Below are 19,059 nucleotides of genomic sequence, written 5' to 3' on the forward strand. Positions count from 1 at the left end.
AAAATAATTCAACAGGGACCCATTTCAGAATCTATCATCATTATCTCTGATCAGCTCTGCATTGAGAAATAACCCGTATAAACCGCTGATGAAAAAGTTGCAGTACCCAGCCAGAACCGATGATTTAGCTCACATTTAAGCTGACATATTTACCCTAATTTTTCCCATAAACAAGTCTGGTTGTTTAGATCTTAATACACATGACAGAGAAGCAGGCAAAATGAAGTCAACGAGGCTCTGACTGATCCAGACTGTCCCTAAATGATTTCATTCAGCCGCTGACCTTGGATGTCTGCGATTCCACATCTCCCACCCCACTTCATTCCTCCACTCCGTCTCTCATCTCATGTCCCCTTTCCAGTAATTGCATGTCAAATCAATGTTCCCCAGTGCAGCCAAGCATAAAAACTTTCTTGCCACATTCAGCTCCTGTTCCCTTGATATTTTCACTTTCTTTTTTATTAGGCTTCCTCTTAAACCTCTGCTCCTCTGGTCTCTAGGTTTCACTCCTTTCCTTCTTCTTGCCCCTCTTTGCTTCTATCCCTGTATATCTCTCCTCTTTTTCTGGGCTCTGGATTCCCTTTGCCGTGCTGCCTCAGCAGTTCTGTCTGCTCTGTCCCCTCCCAGGAGGGACCATCGCCTCGCCCTCCTCCCTTTCCATCTATTTCAACCGCTCCGTCTCCTTGTGTATGTTTGTCCTTCCTCCCGCTAATGTTCTCCCATAAATCTTGCTGTCTGTCTTAATGAGCTCCTTCGCAGCAAATAAGATGCTTGCAGCCTCCATGGCAGGTTGGTGAGGAAACAAATTAACACTCTGTTCTCTGTATGTTCTGCATTGTGCAAATATTTCTGCCTTGAACTCATGATTTGTTTTACCACCTTAAAGTATAAACATCCTCTCACGTTTTCGACAACACAGACCTATTTCAATTCCTATGTATGTTCACTCTAAACCAAAAAAATAAATAAAAGGAAAGCCTGTATGAAATAGGTGCACTAAAGCAGAGACTTGTTCAAAATCTGCAATGCAAAACGCCACGAGGGCTGGAGTTTGATTCCTGCGTGGGCCAAACATGGCTAAGACACTTTACCTTTCAGTCATTTATGGTAGAGAAGCCAGATAAAAGTGACTCTTCACTAAAAGGAACATGGAAGGCTGCTTTAACCTGGCATTTTAAGCACCAGAATAAACTAAATAATTGGTTCTGACGAAACCAAAGAAGCTTTGTAATCCCTGCATAAGCAATCCTTGCCTTGAAGCAAGGTGGTGACAGCATCATCCTGGGGGAATGTTATTTTTCAGGGTGACTAGTACCCAAGGAGCAGTGGTTCTTTACATTTTTTAGATGAAGCACACCTGCTTCAAGAGCTGCAGAAGTCTGTTAATCCTTATTTTATATAAGTCAGGTGTGTGACAGCAAGAAGACACTTAAAACTTGCAGGAGAGTGAAATTGAGGACCAGAACTGAAAACCACTGACATTGAGGATGAGATGAGAGCAATCAAAAATGAAGGGAGGGACTCTTTAAGTGAAAAACAAAATCATACACAGACCAGAAGCTAGGGGTAACTTGGGTTTATGTGATCAATTCAATTCAATTCAGTTAATTTATATATATATATATATATATATATATATTCACAACACAAGTAATCTCAAGGCACTTTACAGTTCATCCAGATCATACAGTCAAATTTATTCAGTTTTCTATCTAAGGAAAACCAGTTGATTGCATTGACTCATTTTTTTTTTTTTTAAGTGTCCTGTCTGGCAATGTAGCAATAAGAATAATTGTCTTGATGCCAAAAAGAGCCCAACAGATTTTACTTTCACAAGTGTAGCAGTATGGCAATTGCCATATTGCTCCACTTGTTTCATGCATATATTATTGCTTTATTATAATTATGCAGGGAGTTTTACAGTTTATATGGACACTGCAATGTAAATAGAGCAGAAAAACAGAAGAAGAAAGGGAAAAAAGGAGAAAAGATGAAAGAAAGAAGAGATAGAGAAGAGACAATGACAAAACATTTTCAGTCTGCTTCATCACCTGTAACGAGATGAAAAAAAGAACAGACAACCGAAAGACATGCATTGACTCACTGAGTCAAATACACCAACATATGACAGGAGGAAGCTGAATTTGAACCTACAGCTCTCAGCTTGTAAGATGAATACTCTTCCACTGATTCAAAGTCACAAACAATTAATCTATCAACATAACAACAAGATAAAAACACGGCCAAAAGAACAAGGATGACTTTCAGAGCATTTTTCTGATTGTACTTCAACAACCCACCCAGAACCTGGACCAGAGTTCAATGTAATATTGATGGAGAGATTTAAAATGGGCTTATTTTATCCTTCCAAGAATCTTCAGAGAACAATGTAAAAACAAACCTAGAAAGCAGCCACTGGAAAAGCGATCTAGAAATAAGTACAAATTTCTTAAATTAAGTGTATTCACCCTTAATTTGAGTAGGTAAATTAGATAGTTTGCCAATGGAATTAGTATTTTTACTCTTAAAATAAGATAATTAGATAATATGCACTTGAAATAAGAGAATTCAACTGTGTTTTCTTATTTTGAGTGTAAATTGTCTTGTTCCATTGGCAAAATTTATCTTTAACCTCCTCAATTCAAGAACAAATGCACTTATTTTAAGAAAAAAATCACTTATCTAGATTTAGATTTTTTGCAGTGAATTCCCTTTACAGACACACCCCAAAAAAACTTGTTGGTGAAGGCTTTTCAACTAAAAATGAAGCAGTGGAGGTGAATATATACAAAACACTGAATCTAAAAGCTTCTGCGAATTAAATTTTTCCAATAAACACACAAATGTATCTTATAACAATTACATGGAAAAAATGGCGGCGTGTGTATTTATGGTATGTTTTCACTGGAAAAACGATGTAGAATAAGTAAAAATGTCTTCAATTAAGTCTATTTAACCTTAATTTGAGTAGGTAAATGAGTATTTTTACTTATAAAATAAGATAATTAGATAATATGTACTTTTTAATGATCTTTTTTTATTTTAAGTGTAAATTTTCTTGTTTCATTGGCAAAATGGCTCCTTTACCTCCTCAATCCAAGAGCAAATGCACCTATTTTAAGAAAAAAAATACTTATCTAGATTTTGATTTTTTTTCCAGTGTTCACATTAAGATTTTCCAGCAGAAAGCTCTTAGTAGACACTCTGTGGCCATGAGTGACAGGTATGAATACTGATGGGAAAAGTAGGGGGGGGGGTTCTCATTTATTATCAATGAGAGGTGCTGAGATTGCTTTGAAGATGACTTGATGGAGGCTAATGGTTGTTCTGCATTACAAAGATGTTTTCTGTCCCGACTAGACCGCTTCCATGTGCTGCTCTCCTTTATCTGAGTTAGTAGGTCATCACATATACCTTCTATTTATAAGCTCCGCATGTCCTTTTTTTTTTTTTAGATAATGAACACCCTGGTCTCCCTGGTTAATCTGTGGAACCATGATTCATAAAAAGTATTCCAGGATGGTGGGGAGCGGCTGGGTGGGGACGATGTGGGTAGAGATGAAAGAAATGCAAATAGTTCAAAGTGTGGAGCCAGAGAAAGCAAAGTGGGAGATGTTTAGAATGAACAGAGAGGAAAAAAAGGGGGTGAGGATGGTGGAGAAACAAAGAAAACATGGAGGTGAAGGGTTTCTGTGAATACTTTCAGCTGACTAGCTGGTAAACAAACTCAAAATAGGAGCTCCTGGGAAAATGATGAAATTACTGCTGCATATTTATTGTTGTCTAATTGTCTTTTAAAGAGCAAACCAATCTCAGGGAGCTAAGATGAAAACAAGCTTTATGTATAAGCAATGCCACATTAAGATAAAGAAGCACGGAAAGCAGCGGTCAGATGCTAATGCCTTCCTCTGAGCCACCAGAAGTTCTGCTTCATGTGCATTTCAAACAGCTTTCTTACAAGGGCAGAAATCTTTGCCACGGATTCATGGAATTCCACTTGTTTGGTAATTGATTTCTCTCATCTCCCCCACTTTAAAGGCAGCTGCAGCCCACCCCCCCCCCTCAGAAAATCAATTAATCTAGAGACTGAGCTGACCGTCTGCAGCTCCAGCTGTTTCATATCAAGACATACTGATGGTAAAGGTTTTTCACATAATGATCACCATGCAGCTAACAAGGCTCATAGGGAGCGCAAAAATAAACATGATTCAACTGTAAATACTTCAGTTAGGGCAAAAATATTGCTTAGAAACATGTTCTGGATGTGACATCTGAACAGAAAGTGGTGGAAAAAACCCCCCCCACCTCTGGATCACTATGTTTTAAGTCACTCCAGTGTTATTAAATGAAAAATGGAAGTGACAGCCTGTCCATCAGCAGCCTTTTGCTCTCATCTTCATGTCAAGCCTGCAGGTAAAAGATGCACTTCTGCACAGATACTAACAATCTTGTATTTTCCTTGAGAAAACAGACCTATTGTTGACATTAGAGTAATCTGATGTGTCTGTCAGCTGCTCTGAAAAACCAGCATTTTTAATTTCTCTGTCTGACAGTTGATGTTTAAAAAGCTTTAGATACATTTATTAAACTCTTTACAACTCGTCCCTTTAACAGCAAAACCCTATTATTTCCATTTAGCAACTAAAATGGATAAATTACAGCAGGATTATAGAATTTTCGTGTGGTTTCCTATTCTTACTAACTGGTTAATGTCTCATCATGGATACACTGCAAAAAACGATTTCAAAATGAGTAAAAATGTCTTAAATTAAGTGTATTTACCCTTAATTTGAGCAGGGAAATAAGATGATTTGCCAATTTAATTAGTATTTTTACTCTTAAAATAAGCAATCTAGATAATATGCACTTGAAATAAGACAATGCAATTGTTTTTTCTTGTTTAAAGTGTAAATTTTCTTGTTCCATTGGCAAAGTGTCTCACTTCAATCCTTAATTCAAGAAAAAATGCACTAATTTTAAGAAAAAATGACTTATTTAGAGTTTATTTTTTGCAGTGTAGCTTCTATGAGAATATAGATAGTTTTAATTTTAAAATGAAGTGTAAATGATCTGTATCTGTTGTTCTCCTTTCCATGCTGGTCTTTGCATTATAATATAATTGGTCTGTACTTATATAGCACTTTTTCAAGTCAGAGGACTTGTCCAAAGTGCTTTACACTGTGGTGGTGAGCTATATTGTAGCCACAGCTGCCCTGGGGCTCACTGGTGCAGCGAGGTTGTTGTATACTGGGCCACCAGTCCCTCCAACCACCATCAGTAGGCAATGCAGGGGGAGTGTCTTGCCCAAGGACACAACAACACCTAAAGCCGTTGTTGAGGTTTGAATCAACCCTGTGGTCGTAGGGCAAACTCCTTCAGCTGATGCCACTGTCTCTCCTTTAACTTCAACATAGTCTGTTTTTACACCTATCAAATTTAGATGGTTTTTGTCTCCAGGAAAACTCAGTTGTTTCTTTAATCATTGCCATTGTAGGGAGAGGGAAATGGATCATCTCTAGTAGAGTTTTTAAGGTCTTCTGAGGGAGATTTTAGATAAAAATTAGCTATTTGAAGGTTGACGTGGCTTCCTGTAGCTTTGCTTTAACCCTCTAATGCCAAATGTATCATATTTGATCCATACGGTTTCTGAAATATTTTGCATCTGACACCTTTTGAATAATTTAATGGTAAAAACTTTGCTCAAAATCCTAATGTACACAATCAGCTATACCTGATAACAGCCAGTAGAAGACTACACAAAAAATAATCTTGACTTATCGCATAGTAATAAATTATTAATATCAAAAATGTATTTCTGTTTTTTTCTTTTTACATATTTTGATAAAAGGGCAAATAAGGAATTCAAACCAGAAAAAGTAATTTTCTGTTTTGTTTTATTCTTGGATCGGGCTTTAAAGGGTTAAAGATGATCCTGTAGTAGACAACAGTGATGCTGCAAGGTCGCTAAAGGGATAAATAGCTTCAGCTGTTGCAGAGGTTGAAACCAGGGCATGGGAAGAATTTGGACATGAAGGGTGTAATGATTTTTTGTTCACCTCAAGGAGGTTATGAAAAAAATTTCAATGACCCTGAAAGAGAAAACAGAGACAATCTGAATTTGTTTGGTCAGACTCAGGAAATTAGAATCCAGACTGAGCAAACTGTCAAGTGCTGCAAGAAGCACTTTGAGAATCTCCTTAAGTCAATGACTGCGTCCTCCATGGAGCAGACTGAACCTGAGGACTCGCTGAAATGTTATTCTATGACCATGGCAGCTTCCTCTGTGGAATAACATTCTTCACTATGCAGAAAAACCCGGCCATGTGCAATAATAGTAATTTAGGTTCTTAGCAGAATTGTAAACACTGCTGACTGTATATACTGACACCTTATTTCATGCTTATATCTTATTTTTACACTGTTTATATGGGAAGGGTTGTAATACAAAGTGTATAGGGGAGGGGTGTAATTCTGCTTATTTTATTCTGTCTTATTATATTTTAATTTGCTCTCTTCTGTAAACGGGTGCACTGCAAAAAAAAGAAATTCATCCAAGGGATAAATTAAGTAATTCTGATTCTGATTTTAAAAATCCTATGTTGCAGGGAAATGGGGGTGGAGTAGTAGGTTTGTCTCAACTCTAGCGGTTGACATGCCTCATCAATGCTGAGGAAGACCTCTTTGGAACGGCAGACCTTGATGTTGGTCCCAGTCTCTAAGAAAAGGGACCAAAGTTGGAATTTTCCGACCTATTCTTTGAAACTTGGCTTCAAAAGCAGTTGAGAGGCTCCATCCTTGCAGTGGATCAGGGGAGAAGATCTTAGTACTGAGACTCTGTGACAACCTGCTGTCACACTCTAAAGCTGTGTGGTAACTCTCCAAAATGAATTACATATTTCAAATATTTTAATTAGCCTGACTTTTAGTTAACTATTTGCAGTGCCCACATTTAGTTAACTTTTTTGGTTTATTAGATTCTTGTTAAAATGCAATTGATTAATTTCTTTTTCTTCGAGTTGCCAGTTTGCTTTGGATCTGCTGCTTGAGGGCTGCAATAAGCTCCAGCTTTCCTCTCAATTGGTCGTTGCAGGATATTCAACGGGTCACACCATTTGTGGAAATGGGAGGGGAAATTTGTTTATCATTTGTTTAGATAGTCTTTGTTTTGGATAGTTTTGCTAATTTGCTAAATTTAAAAAGTACTTAGTGTCTGGCCAGTATTTCTCAGTTTAATTTAGTTTATTTAGTTAGTTAGTAGGCACCAGCACCCCATGCGACCCCACTCGGGGTAAAACGTGTCAGATGGATGGATGGATAGTTAGTTAGTTTGTCAGTCAGTTATGCCCTGTGTGTGTCAACAGTGGTCTGATCAGCCACTATTAAAGTTTCCCTCATGTCTTGCTTGATAAGGCAGTTTGTGCTTGAGTTCTTTACATTAGTATCTGAATTGAAGTCTGTTTTTTTACCTCTGTTTTTGAGCCCAGTTAATCTTTTTTTGAAAACTTTTTTGAAATAAATTAAGACCTTTTTTGACAATTTTCAGTGGTTTTCTGGCTTGTTTGTGCAAATCCCTCGCAGTCTGCAATAGGTCATTCTACTTTGACAGGAAATTCAGAGGCAGACTCTGAACTTGTGAACCTTCTGGATCCTTTACAGTGAGTGTGAGAGTGTTGCTGGTGAGAGGGGAACCGGGTTTCCCTTCTGGAACTAATACACTATAGCCTCGTGAGACCATCGTGATCTTGCGAGCTTGCAAGGTTTCACTCGCAGATCAGTCTGGAGACTCTCCGTTAAAGAAAATTTGGAGCCGTGCACCAAACGAACGTCCAATCAGCGTTGGCTTTGAGGCGGTTTGAGGTGTTACGCAACGAGAAGCGTAACAGTTCAGTCTAAAGAACATGGCGGCTTCAGCCGATGAAACTAGCGTTAGCGTGGCTATCGAGCAAGTTTTATCGGAATTACAGAGTATTTCTTCACTGAAAGAAGAGCAAAACACTGCTCTGGAGGCTTTTCTCAGAGGAAAATATGTTTTTGCTCTTCTGCCGACTGGTTTCGGCAAGAGTAGCCTGGCTTGTGGTTGTGTTTTCGTCGTCGCTCTGTTAGTACGTCATATGCTTCGTTGATCTGATTGGTTTATTTGGCCTGTCTATCACCAACATAGGCCAATTAGCTAACCAGTATTTTCGCCCCTTCCCAAAATTACTTCAACAGAAGGTTTCCAGATGGATATGCGGAGCAAATCCATCTGGCAGAGTCAGGTTACTGACACACACCAACCCAATTTGTAGGCTAGGAGACGAATGTGTAAGAATGGTTGTTTCTTTTTTGCCTCGCTTGGTGTGCTTGTACATGGGGGTGTAAGGATGTGCAATGATTAGTACTTAATAGTTGACATTTCTAAATAGCAAGTCGGAAAATGTGATAAAATTCAACAAACTGGAAAATTATGCTGAGCTTACTGTTCAATAAGGTCACCATGCCTATAAAGCAATGAAAGTTGTAGAAATAAACAGTATCTCCACTTGTGTGGGTTTGTATCACACTAGACCAGAGACACAGCGCTGCGTTAGTCTTATATTGATGAACATGTTGTTTTAGCATTGACTTGCAATTGATAATGTTAGCGCTTTCACCGTCCACAACAATTAGCATATTCAAAAAGCTTTACAGTTTGCACTGTGAATATGTTAACAAGACTGACTTTAACACAACATCCTACCTGTCATTCACAATGTTTTTTTATTTATTTAAGGTAATCACTATCATATTAAGTCTGTTGTATTATTATTTTTTAGATTTATTCATTTATGAGTTATCTTTTATTTTTGGTGAGTACACCAACTTCAGGGCCTGGCCGCGCCCATTTCAGAAGCTCAAAAACTCAAGCTTTTGATAGCTTTTAATCTTCTATGCCTTAACTTTGATCTTAGATGGCTGACTTACTGTGGGGTTTACAGCATGCCTCCAATAGACTTTTTTTCATGAATTAGTGAGATTTATTTATTTAAAAATTTCAAATCTCTGCAATGTGCGGTTTGCTTTTTCTTATTTTATGATCTAATTTTATGGGGCAACATTCTTAATAATCTTTGCTATTAATTTTGGCAAGTAAGCCCAGATGACAACATTCTTTGTGTGAGTGAGGGATGTGCTGCAGTAGGTTGGGACAAGGTTGTAAAAACCTTTGCAACAGGACAACACATACATGAAAATATAATTTAATACTGCAAAAGACGAAATTCTGCATTTTATGGACGATGTTGATGGGAGCATTAACCACAAACTAAGGCACATTTAAAAGAAGAAAATACAAAATTGTAGATTCATTTTCCATGATTTTTTTTGTATTGTAAAGTCTCATTATTGTTTCCTTTGCTTTCAGCCTGCTTCCCCACGCCTCCACCTGTCTGCAGGTCAGTCGTCTGCATTCATTCTGATGTGTTTACTTCTTGTAAATGTCGGCATGTTTCTCTGTGCCGTGCTGAACGAGAGCACGCTCGGGTTTGTTTAATGACGCCAGTTGCCATGGAAACAGCCTCCTGCTTTAGAGGGAGTTTGGAGAGAGGAAGGGAGTGGCTGCTTGGCTCGTTGGGGGGAAGCGGGCTCACCGTGTCAGTATGGGTCTGCACGGGTCATTTAATGCGTGCAGAATGAAACATAAAAACCAATGTGGTTTATGTTTCTGATACAGATCTGCTGCTGTTGTGTCTAATTTATTACTTTCTCAGTTTTTTTTTTCCCTGGGGCTATAACAGCAGCATAGGAGAGAAACATGCCGATGGCTGTGAGTGAAATGAATGTGCAGCAAAAGGCCGAATGTATATTGTATGAGTTTTACTCCTTTAGCAAGAGAAGCATTTAGAAATAGTTAAAATTAACAGCCTGAATTTGCAGCAGAATTTTGCCCTAAGCTCTTGCATATTCTAGTTATTATTTGAAAAGGAACACACCTAATTTGAGTTTGAATTTTACACCTCAGTTAAGAAAAATAGCCCCAAACTTCAATCCTGGAAAGCTGAAGAGAAGAGTGTGGAGAACCATGAAACTGAGCTTTAATTATATCGAACTCATGTCTGTTATTTGATACGATGTGAGAATTAATCAGCTTCACAGCCTGTTTCTTTTCTGTATCACAACATGCAAAAAAATCAAACTAAATTTTAAAAAGCAGCATGCTTCCTGCAATTACCTCTCCTCTGATTCATTCTTTTGTGCTTGATGTATTATTTTTCGAGTTAAACATGCAACAGCTCAGGCTTCTGTGAGACGCCCAGATTCTATTAAAATTTGAACGCTTGTTGAGTCGCAGCCAGAGGCTCCTTTGGTGCTTCGTTATGCCATCTGCGTTTGTACTGTTGTCTCACGCTCCTCTGCTCCCAGCCAGCAGTGCTGCTTCAGCTCTAACAGTCCGCTGTCTGCACAAACTCATTCCAAAGTATCTGTTTACCTTGCACAAACGATATCCCTGCAGCGGATTTGCACACAACATGACATCTCTCCACGCTTCATCACTCTTCCAAGCTGTCATTGTGGACTCTGTTCATCACCAATCCTGTGGATGTGTCAGCCAAAGCTGAAAATGCATCTAAATGCTGAGCTTCTAAATTACACATGATTTCAAGTCAATAGATCAGGGAAATCTATGTCAGGTGGGAATAAAGACCCCTTTTTCATCATTATGCTTCATTCTATCTCCATTCTCCCACTGTTAGTTCAATCTCTAGCGTTATGCTCTCTCTCGGATTTTTCTCATAGTAGTTTCACCTCTTCTGTTCCTGTTTGGCTGCGAATCAATCCTGAAGAGAAATATCAGCTGTGTTGCTGCCATCAACACCTTTGTTTATAGATGTTTTAGATAAACCTGTTTTTTAGTTGCTTTTTGTATCTCTGCTTCTGTCTCCTTGAACCCCAGTCAGCCTCAGCAGATGGCCGCTCACATTGAGCCTGGTTCTACTGGAAGTTTCTTCTTGTTCAAAGGGAGTTTTTCCTCTCCACTGTCGCTTCAAGCATGCTTAGCGTGAGGGATTGCCTTCGAGTTAATGAGTCGATGCAATCAACTGGTGTTCCTTAGATAGAAAACTTTGAATCAATGTGACTGTATGATCTGGTGAACTGTAAAGTGCTTTGAGATGACATGTGTTGTGAATTGGCGCTATAGAAATAAACTGAATTAAATTTAAATATTTTCCTTGAAATTTTTGAAATTTTGACCTTTCAGCTCCAAAGACGTGTCGCTTTTTCCTGCATGCATATTCTTGTTTTACTCAGATGCAATTAACTCTCTTACACTGCAAAAAACATTCTACAAATGAGTAAAAATGTCTTAAAATAAGTGTATTCACTTTTAATTTAAGCCGGAAAATAAGATGATCTGCCAATGGAATGAGCATTTTTACCCTTGAAATAAGATAATTAGATATTATGCACATGAAATAAGAGACTTAAGTTGTTTTTTCTAATTTTAAATGTGAATGGTCTTATTCCATTGGCAAAGTGTCTCACTTACCTGCTCTATTTAAGAAAAAATCCACTTATTTTAAGAAATAATTACTAACTTAGATTAACATTTTTTGCAGTGTAGTTTAGCTAAAGTGAAGAATTTTATTGAAATAAATGTTGGGAACCCAAAATAATCATCTTTTTCAACTTCCAAACTGTTTTTCCATCTTTATACATGCTATATAGGATATTAACCACTTGAACATCCCATCTTCCAATAAACGGTCTACCTCTGGGCAGCACAATCGAACTGGATCTCTGTCCTTAGATTCGTTTTTCCTTGAATAACCACACTGCAAAAACAATCCAGAAAGAAGTAAAAAATGGCTTAAATTAAGTATATTTAGCCTTAATTTGAGCAGGTAAATAAGATGATTTGCCAATGGAATGAGTATTTTCACTCTTAAAATAAGATAGTTAGATAATATTTACTTGAAATAAGACGATAAAATAGTTTTTTCTTATTTTAAAAGGAAATTGTCTTGTTCCATTGGCAAAGTGTCTTACTTATCTCCTCAAATCAAGGAAAAACACACTTATTTTAAGAAAAAATAACTTATTGAGATTTATATTTTTTGCAGTGCAGGGCTCCCTTTTAGACAGTGATTTATCTCCACCTTTGGAGTATATCTCATGCTTATTTATTATGCATTCATTAAATTTATACAACATTTACCCTAACTTATGCAGCTTAATTTATAGGTTGTGATGTAGTCAGTATTACTGATTAGAAGATGTGTCTAAGTTTGGTCAAGCAGTGATGCTGGTTGGTTTGTGAACATTAAACACACGATTATTCCAGGAGATGACTCTGGTGGATTGTTTTCTTGCCTGAACCCAGTCATTAGTTTTGACTTCTCTTAAAAAAAGGTCACCGCTAAGAACCGTTCTGCCATCCTCTGGGTTTATGATCCATCTGCACGCACCATCTTTCTCCTTGGCCTTCACCTACAACATTAGTGAGCCCTCCCAAAGCTTTTTTATTCCCTTCTTATGAAGCACCAATGTTAATTATTTTGAAGGTTAAGCTATAAGAGAAAAAAGTGCTTTAAAAATGAGTTTGGCCTTATTCTCTCCTCATTTATTTGCATGTTTCTGCTCCCTTTTCAACTCATTAGCCTGCCTTTCCTTGGACTCTTGCTCCTCTCTCACTCTTGGCATTGCCCCTGGCACCAGATGCAGCCCAGTCCATCGTGCAACAGAGGCCCAGCTGAGGCCTGTGGGCCCCACAGATACTAAAAGTGTTGCACTACCTTAATGTGGGAGCTAAACATTTTTTATACGCTCTGTAAGATGGGGACCTATTTTGAGCCAGCGGCTACATCATCAAGTTGCCGAGCAGGAACATTTGTGTGGCAACGCGCAGCCAGATGAGCTTACTCACAAGTAGGCTGAGGTCTCTGTCGGCAGGTGGTGGGGAGGCTGTAACCGTGGCAACGCCTCCCTTCACTTTATCCCAGTTTAACAACCCATCCATCCTTCTGGCTCTGTGGATCCGTCTACTTTTGTTCCGTTTGCTGCTACCGCAGCATCATAATCACAGTGAAGCTTCATTATTCTAATTATCAGTATCATTGTCACTGAATGACTGCTTCATGCAGCAATTAGGAGCCCAGCTAATGAGATCACAAGCTTATATCTCCTTTTAGTATCATTAAAAGGAGATGCATATAAAGCAAAAACTGGTTTGGATCAGTTTCCTCTTTTTAAAACTCCTAACCAGCTTAATTTATCGCATACATGTTGCTCGATAGTACATTATGCTACTTTTGATTTAGAATTTTTATTCAGTTGTTTTATTTATGTTTATTCAAATATCTGTAATTATTATGTTACCATTAAATCTAAAAAAAAAAAAAAAAAACTATAATTTTTATGATTTAACTGTGCAAAGTCCTGCCATGGGGTTAATATTTTGAACTGAAAGGTTTATTAATGTAACATTTAGTTAACAACACACACCACGCCATATTTGGGACATTCTGCTGTTTTCTGCTAAAGAGGAAAACATCCATTGAGGTGTGATGACTTTCGCTTATAGCACTGTGCCTAATGACTCATGCCAGCTGTATTTTTACACATCTTATCATGTTTTAAGGAGAGTAAATAGCATGTGAATGGTTTTATGTGTTAGACTAAATATGTGAGGAAGAAGGCAAACAATTGTAAAGGTTTTTTCTCTTTTTACAAATATATTTTTGAAAGTGCATCATGCATATCATTCTTTATGGTAAAACACAGGTCAGCAAACACATCACTTGGGTCAGGATGAGGAGCAATGTGGAAACTGTGGAGGAAAGTCTTATGAGGAAAAAGACACCAGAAGTTCTGTTTTCCAAACACATGAAAGGGGAAGGAAGTGCACTGGTCCGATGAGAATATAAATTTGCTCCTTTTTCCCTACATGCAAAACAACTGTTTAGAGGAAAACTAACACTGACCAGCCACTTGAACACAAATTGGTTAATGCAAGCATCAAGCTTTGTGCTTTTCTCTCCAGTGACAGGGAAGCTGGTCAGAGATAAAGTCAGGGCAATCCTGGAAGAAAACCTGGTATGGGCTGCAAATCCTTGAGCCAGGTTTAGGGTAAGGATTGATTCAGAGACAGATTACAAATGCAAACCACACTTTCTAGATTTCGTAATAAAGAATGCATGCACCTCTTGAAGATCTGTGATCTTTGTGTTGATCTGTAACATAAAATCTCAATAAAATGCTTTGAAGTTAGTGGTTGTAATGAGGCATCTTAAGGAGAGTTGAATGGATGTGAATACTTGTGCAAGGCACTGTATTTAGCAGCACTTAGTGTGGGGTCAGAAGAGGAGAGCGCTCACCTGGAACATCACCCTGTACTGCTCCTCGGGCTTTTGAACCACACACATGTTGCACCCCATGATGACTATTGGCAGGGAATGAAGGACACTGCTGGTCCACCAACTGAAGATGGGTTGTTAAGGCAGTATTCTTTGTCTGTGGCAGTGGGAGAGCCCCACCCTCATTCACAGGGGGCTGTGGTGTGTATCCCCAGTCCTCCTCAGAGTGACTTGCAGCTCATTCGCGGCTGGGAAGGGCACAGTTTAATTGGCTGCGTCACCGATCCGCTTTTTTGTTGTTGCTCACAGCTCAAATGTTAAAAATCCTCTGTTGATCTTGTCTTCAGATATTTGCAATTAAATGTTAAAAGGTACTGAAGTTTGTGTGCTTATTGGCCAATCTCTCCTTGCACTCCTTTGCCCTGCAGGTTTGTGCTTCACTAATCAATCAGGCACCAATTTCAGACTTATCTGTGCTTCACCCAGAGAGCGGCGATGGTGCAGAACGCTTGCTGTAACCATCTACTCTGGGTCATGGAGGTCTACATCTGCAGCATTGCCAGTTAATCCCTAAAGACCCCTTTTGTGGCTGAACTCCCCCACTCGGGTAGTGCTACACGCTCAAACAATGAGAGCATCTAACAACTTGCCTCTGGTGGCTTTTATTCCTCCAGACCACATTGTCATTCTTTCCTGCTTCGCTCTGTGCTTTCCAGGTTTGCCGAGTGTGGCTGCTGAGATAACGCGCCTCTGCTTAAAGCCCCGTCAGCAAACTCTTCTGATCTGGTCATCTACTTGAGGATCAGTGCATGGTTTGAGGTTTCTCCCTAATGCAGCTGCACTGAAACTCATTTAGAGCACAGGTGGGATTGAAAGCTTTTTGTCAGGTTGTGCCCATGACACAGTTAACCAGAAGCTACAGGTCTGCGCTGTACACTGAAGATAAGGTAAATAAGCAGAAATTTGCAGATTTTTCAAGATGGGTGAAAACACACCATCATTTTAGCTGCAACCTTTTTTAATTATAAACACACACCACTATAGAACCTCAAAACGATCCAAATAAATGAAGCATAACTGCACATTTCTGCAGTGATTCTCATCAATCTGATCTTATCTTCCATTAGACTGTGGCATACTCAGCACTCACTCTGCTTCAGGGTCAGACTGGTGATGGATTATGTTTAGATTAGTTACCTCTTCAGCAGTAATCAGACAAGATTCCTGGATGTTGACATAAATCAATAAAAACAGCTCATAGATCACTTTAATTTGCTGGTGAATTAAAAAGAGGGTTTTTCTTTAAATTCTGCAAACAATCCTCAATATCGTTAGTCGTCCCTAAGACCTCACTTAACCCTGTTTGCAAGGGAAGATCTAAATCTTAATGTTAGCAGGTCTCCTGTTTCCTCAGTGTCATCATTTCAGTAAAACCTTTATCTTTCTTTTTAATCCAACTATGAGGTCGCACAAGCTAATCCTCATTCAAAGCCCCACAGTACCTTTTTGCATAAAGCCTGTAATCCTCCAAACTCCCTCTCCTCACACTGTCTGAACACTAAGAGAAAAGCTATCCTTGCCCAATTAGAAGCGTGATAAGTGCCCGAAACAACCCTGATAGTCAAACCCTGGAGAGCGGGCTACGTTGAGGTGTCAGACGAGCTCAGCAAGCAGGTTTGCTCCACCTGTCACCCTCATCATTCATGGCTATCTGCATGTGTCAGACCTACATGACTCTCAGGATGATGCTCTGCATTAAATGCCTTCAGGATAAATAAATAAAAAAGTCATTACATGAGGAATGCTGCTGTCATGCATTTAAGGAAAGGAGTCATCAGGAGGTAAAAATACAAATGGAAAAGTTAGTCCATCATCAGTCTGCAGCAGAAAAAAAACAAAAAAAAAAACAATCCAACGTGTCCAGCTATTCCTTCTCTTCTGTTCTGGTGAAACTGACAGGAGAATTCTCTTTAAAGTGTCATTTTATATTAAAAATAGAAGTAAAAGCGCAGAGAATATTCCAGGTGGTTGCAGTGGTCAACAGAGGCTGTCTCTGGTCAGTGATAAATGCCCATCAGCAGCCCCACAACATCAAAGGAAGCTCTAACGGCTGATTGGAGGAGACTTCTTCTCTTCTCCCCCAGGAGATGCCGGTAAACGTATCCCCTCTGCAGCAGGGGCGAGAAACACAAAAGGCACTTGTTTCCCGGTGGTGACAGAAGGATCAGATCAGGATAGCCAAAACTAAACCTGAATCTTCAGGATTCTGCACCTAATAACTCCTCTAGTTTTCCGTCTCTTTGCCCCTCCACACCCTCCGTTTCTCCTGATTCAGGGCTGGGCTGCAGCAATCTCTTCCAGTCCCCCCCATAATTTTTACCCACACCTCATTTGCTCGCCTCTCGCTCCTCCTCACTCTCTCCAGCCTCCGTCTCTGCTCGTCTGCAGACGAGGGAGAGAGCAAGCACTGGAAAGCCTGTGTTCTCAATCTGTGCAGGACAGAGCGAGATAACAAGCAAAGCTGCATGAAATATGAGGGTTTCCATGTGCTGCACCATCAAGACACATACAAGCAGGGTTCAGCTACTCATTCAGGGCATTAATGCAATTCATTCTGCTTGGGTTTTTATCCTAAAAGATTAAATAAATGGGTTTTCTTTCAGCACAAACGCAGGCATCTGGTTCTGCATTTAGATGAGGCTTTTCTCTGAAACAAAAAATACAAAAGACTGAAAAATAGAAGAAAAAACAAGTGGATAACAGGTGTGACAGGATACACTGCAAGATGTGGAAAATAGCCAAGAGAGGAAATGCAAATGAGAAAGCATTGGCATAGCAGGGAACAATGGTTCCCTGCAGTAATCAAAATTACCTGCTGAAGGGGTGGGGGGTACATGGACATATTCTGAATAACTGCCTGGGACATCTTTATTGAGTGAAAAGTCCCCTTTATCAAATTTGAGGTTCTGCACTCAGTGATTTAGAGGCAGAGGCTTTTGCCAAACACCAGGAAAGGAAGCCTGGTCCATGAGGGAGAGAGGAGAAAGACGCCCTCTCTGCTCCATCAGACAGTCATTCATCAGCACGACCCATATAAAGAGCTACCTATTGTAGTGTCTCTTTTTCTCTTGCTTCATTGGTCTCTCATGCACACATACAAACACAAACACATACAATCTCCCAGGTATTGAGATATTGTCTATGATCCAGACTGAAACAGGATTTCATGGAGGCTCTGTGTGGCTCAACAGGCTTACATGTATTCATGCCAAATCCCTTTTCTTATTGGATAAAAGCAGGGCAAATTACAGTGGATGGTGATCAGAAATATAAAACAATGTAAATAATAAGAATAATACTACTTCAGCGATACTTTCAAGGTGTTACTTTATTGTATGTCTTGTACCATGTCTTTCGGTTGTGCTGTTCTTTTTGCATCTCGTTGCAGGTGATGAAGCAGACTGAAAATGTTTTGTCATTGTCTCCTTTAGGGCTGAAACGATTCATCGAGTAACTCGATTACAAAAAATCCTCGAGGAAATGTATCTGCCTCGAAGCTTCGCTAAATTTATTGTATTGTAATAAGCAATGCTGTTAAATACGCAGCACACTGGTCTAGCCGGAGGGTTTCTGTGTTGCACAACCCTACCACTTCCGTTAGCGCCTGGAGCGCTTGTGCTAAGTTTGTAGCTATGGAGGGAACCGGAGAAAGCTCAGAAGGAGAACCCCGAAAGCGACAAAAAATGTCCAAAGTTTGGGAACATTTTAGGCTAAACAGAAAGGACAACACAGCGCAATGCATCCACTGCAAAGCAGAATTGGCGTACCATAAAAGCACGACATCAATGTTGCAGCATCTGAAGAGAAAACACCCGCTACATGCATCCAACTCGTACACGGTTGCCAACAGGTAACGTTTATGTTCTCTTTGCTAACTACGTTGTGTGATAATCTGCCATGTTATAGATGTAAATTGAGGCACATTATTTTGCTAACGTTACATCTAATCATAGCGGTTACTTAACCGGGTGTAGTGTAAATTGTATGTGAGGGTGGAACTGAGAGAAATTATGCAGGACTTAATGTAAGTTTGTTAATAAAAATACGCAGCAACAGATTACAGGCATAAGCTGAAAAGCATTTATTTATTGGTGTCTTTCCATCCTGAAAAGTTACAGTCTTTTCTTCTCGCTACTGTTATGTATGAATTAGAAATTTTTGATTAACATTTTTTGTAGTAATTCTATATTTGTTTATACCTAAGCAATCAAGAATAAATAATAGCATCGTTTTAATAAAAATAGCAAAATTTTTGCATTTTATCATGACTAGTTAAGGCTGCAGAACTCTGTACAAACTCAAACCTTTACATTTAGACATTTTTATAAGCATATTTATGAGCCTGCCACTTTATTATTTGAATATAATTTAATATCTTATAACTTTTCTTCAGGTTAAAGCAAACTGCTGTTACAAGTAAACTTTCTAAACTACAAACATTTAACTGTTAGGGATGCTCAAAAAGGAGATATTGGACTGATCTGGACTAACTGGTGTTATTGCAGATTTGCCAATAGTTTATTTTATAAATTTTTTTTATCCGATTACTCGATTAATCGTAAGAATAATCGATAGATTACTCGATTACTAAAATATTCGTTTACAACAGCCCTAGTCTCCTTTCTATCTCCTCTTTCTTTAATCTTTTCTCTCTTTTTTCTTGTTTTTCTGCTCTATTTACATTGCA

The 19,059-nt window shown here is 38.9% G+C and overlaps 1 protein-coding gene across 1 annotated transcript in view; it reads right to left on the reverse strand.

Annotated features, from left to right (window-relative positions):
* The window catches only part of LOC119799337 (PDZ domain-containing protein 4), a 31,617-nt gene extending 14,874 nt beyond the window's left edge, over positions 1-16,743 (reverse strand). The window contains exon 1 of the mRNA XM_038309174.1: positions 14,334-16,743. Within this exon, the coding sequence (XP_038165102.1) occupies positions 14,334-14,393 (60 nt within the window). The 5' untranslated portion in view covers positions 14,394-16,743. The remainder of the gene's footprint in view (positions 1-14,333) is intronic.
* Positions 16,744-19,059: the final 2,316 nt, after the last annotated feature.

Source organism: Cyprinodon tularosa, unplaced genomic scaffold, assembly GCF_016077235.1.
Source record: "Cyprinodon tularosa strain WSP-4 unplaced genomic scaffold, ASM1607723v1 ctg66, whole genome shotgun sequence".
Classification (NCBI taxonomy): domain Eukaryota; kingdom Metazoa; phylum Chordata; class Actinopteri; order Cyprinodontiformes; family Cyprinodontidae; genus Cyprinodon; species Cyprinodon tularosa.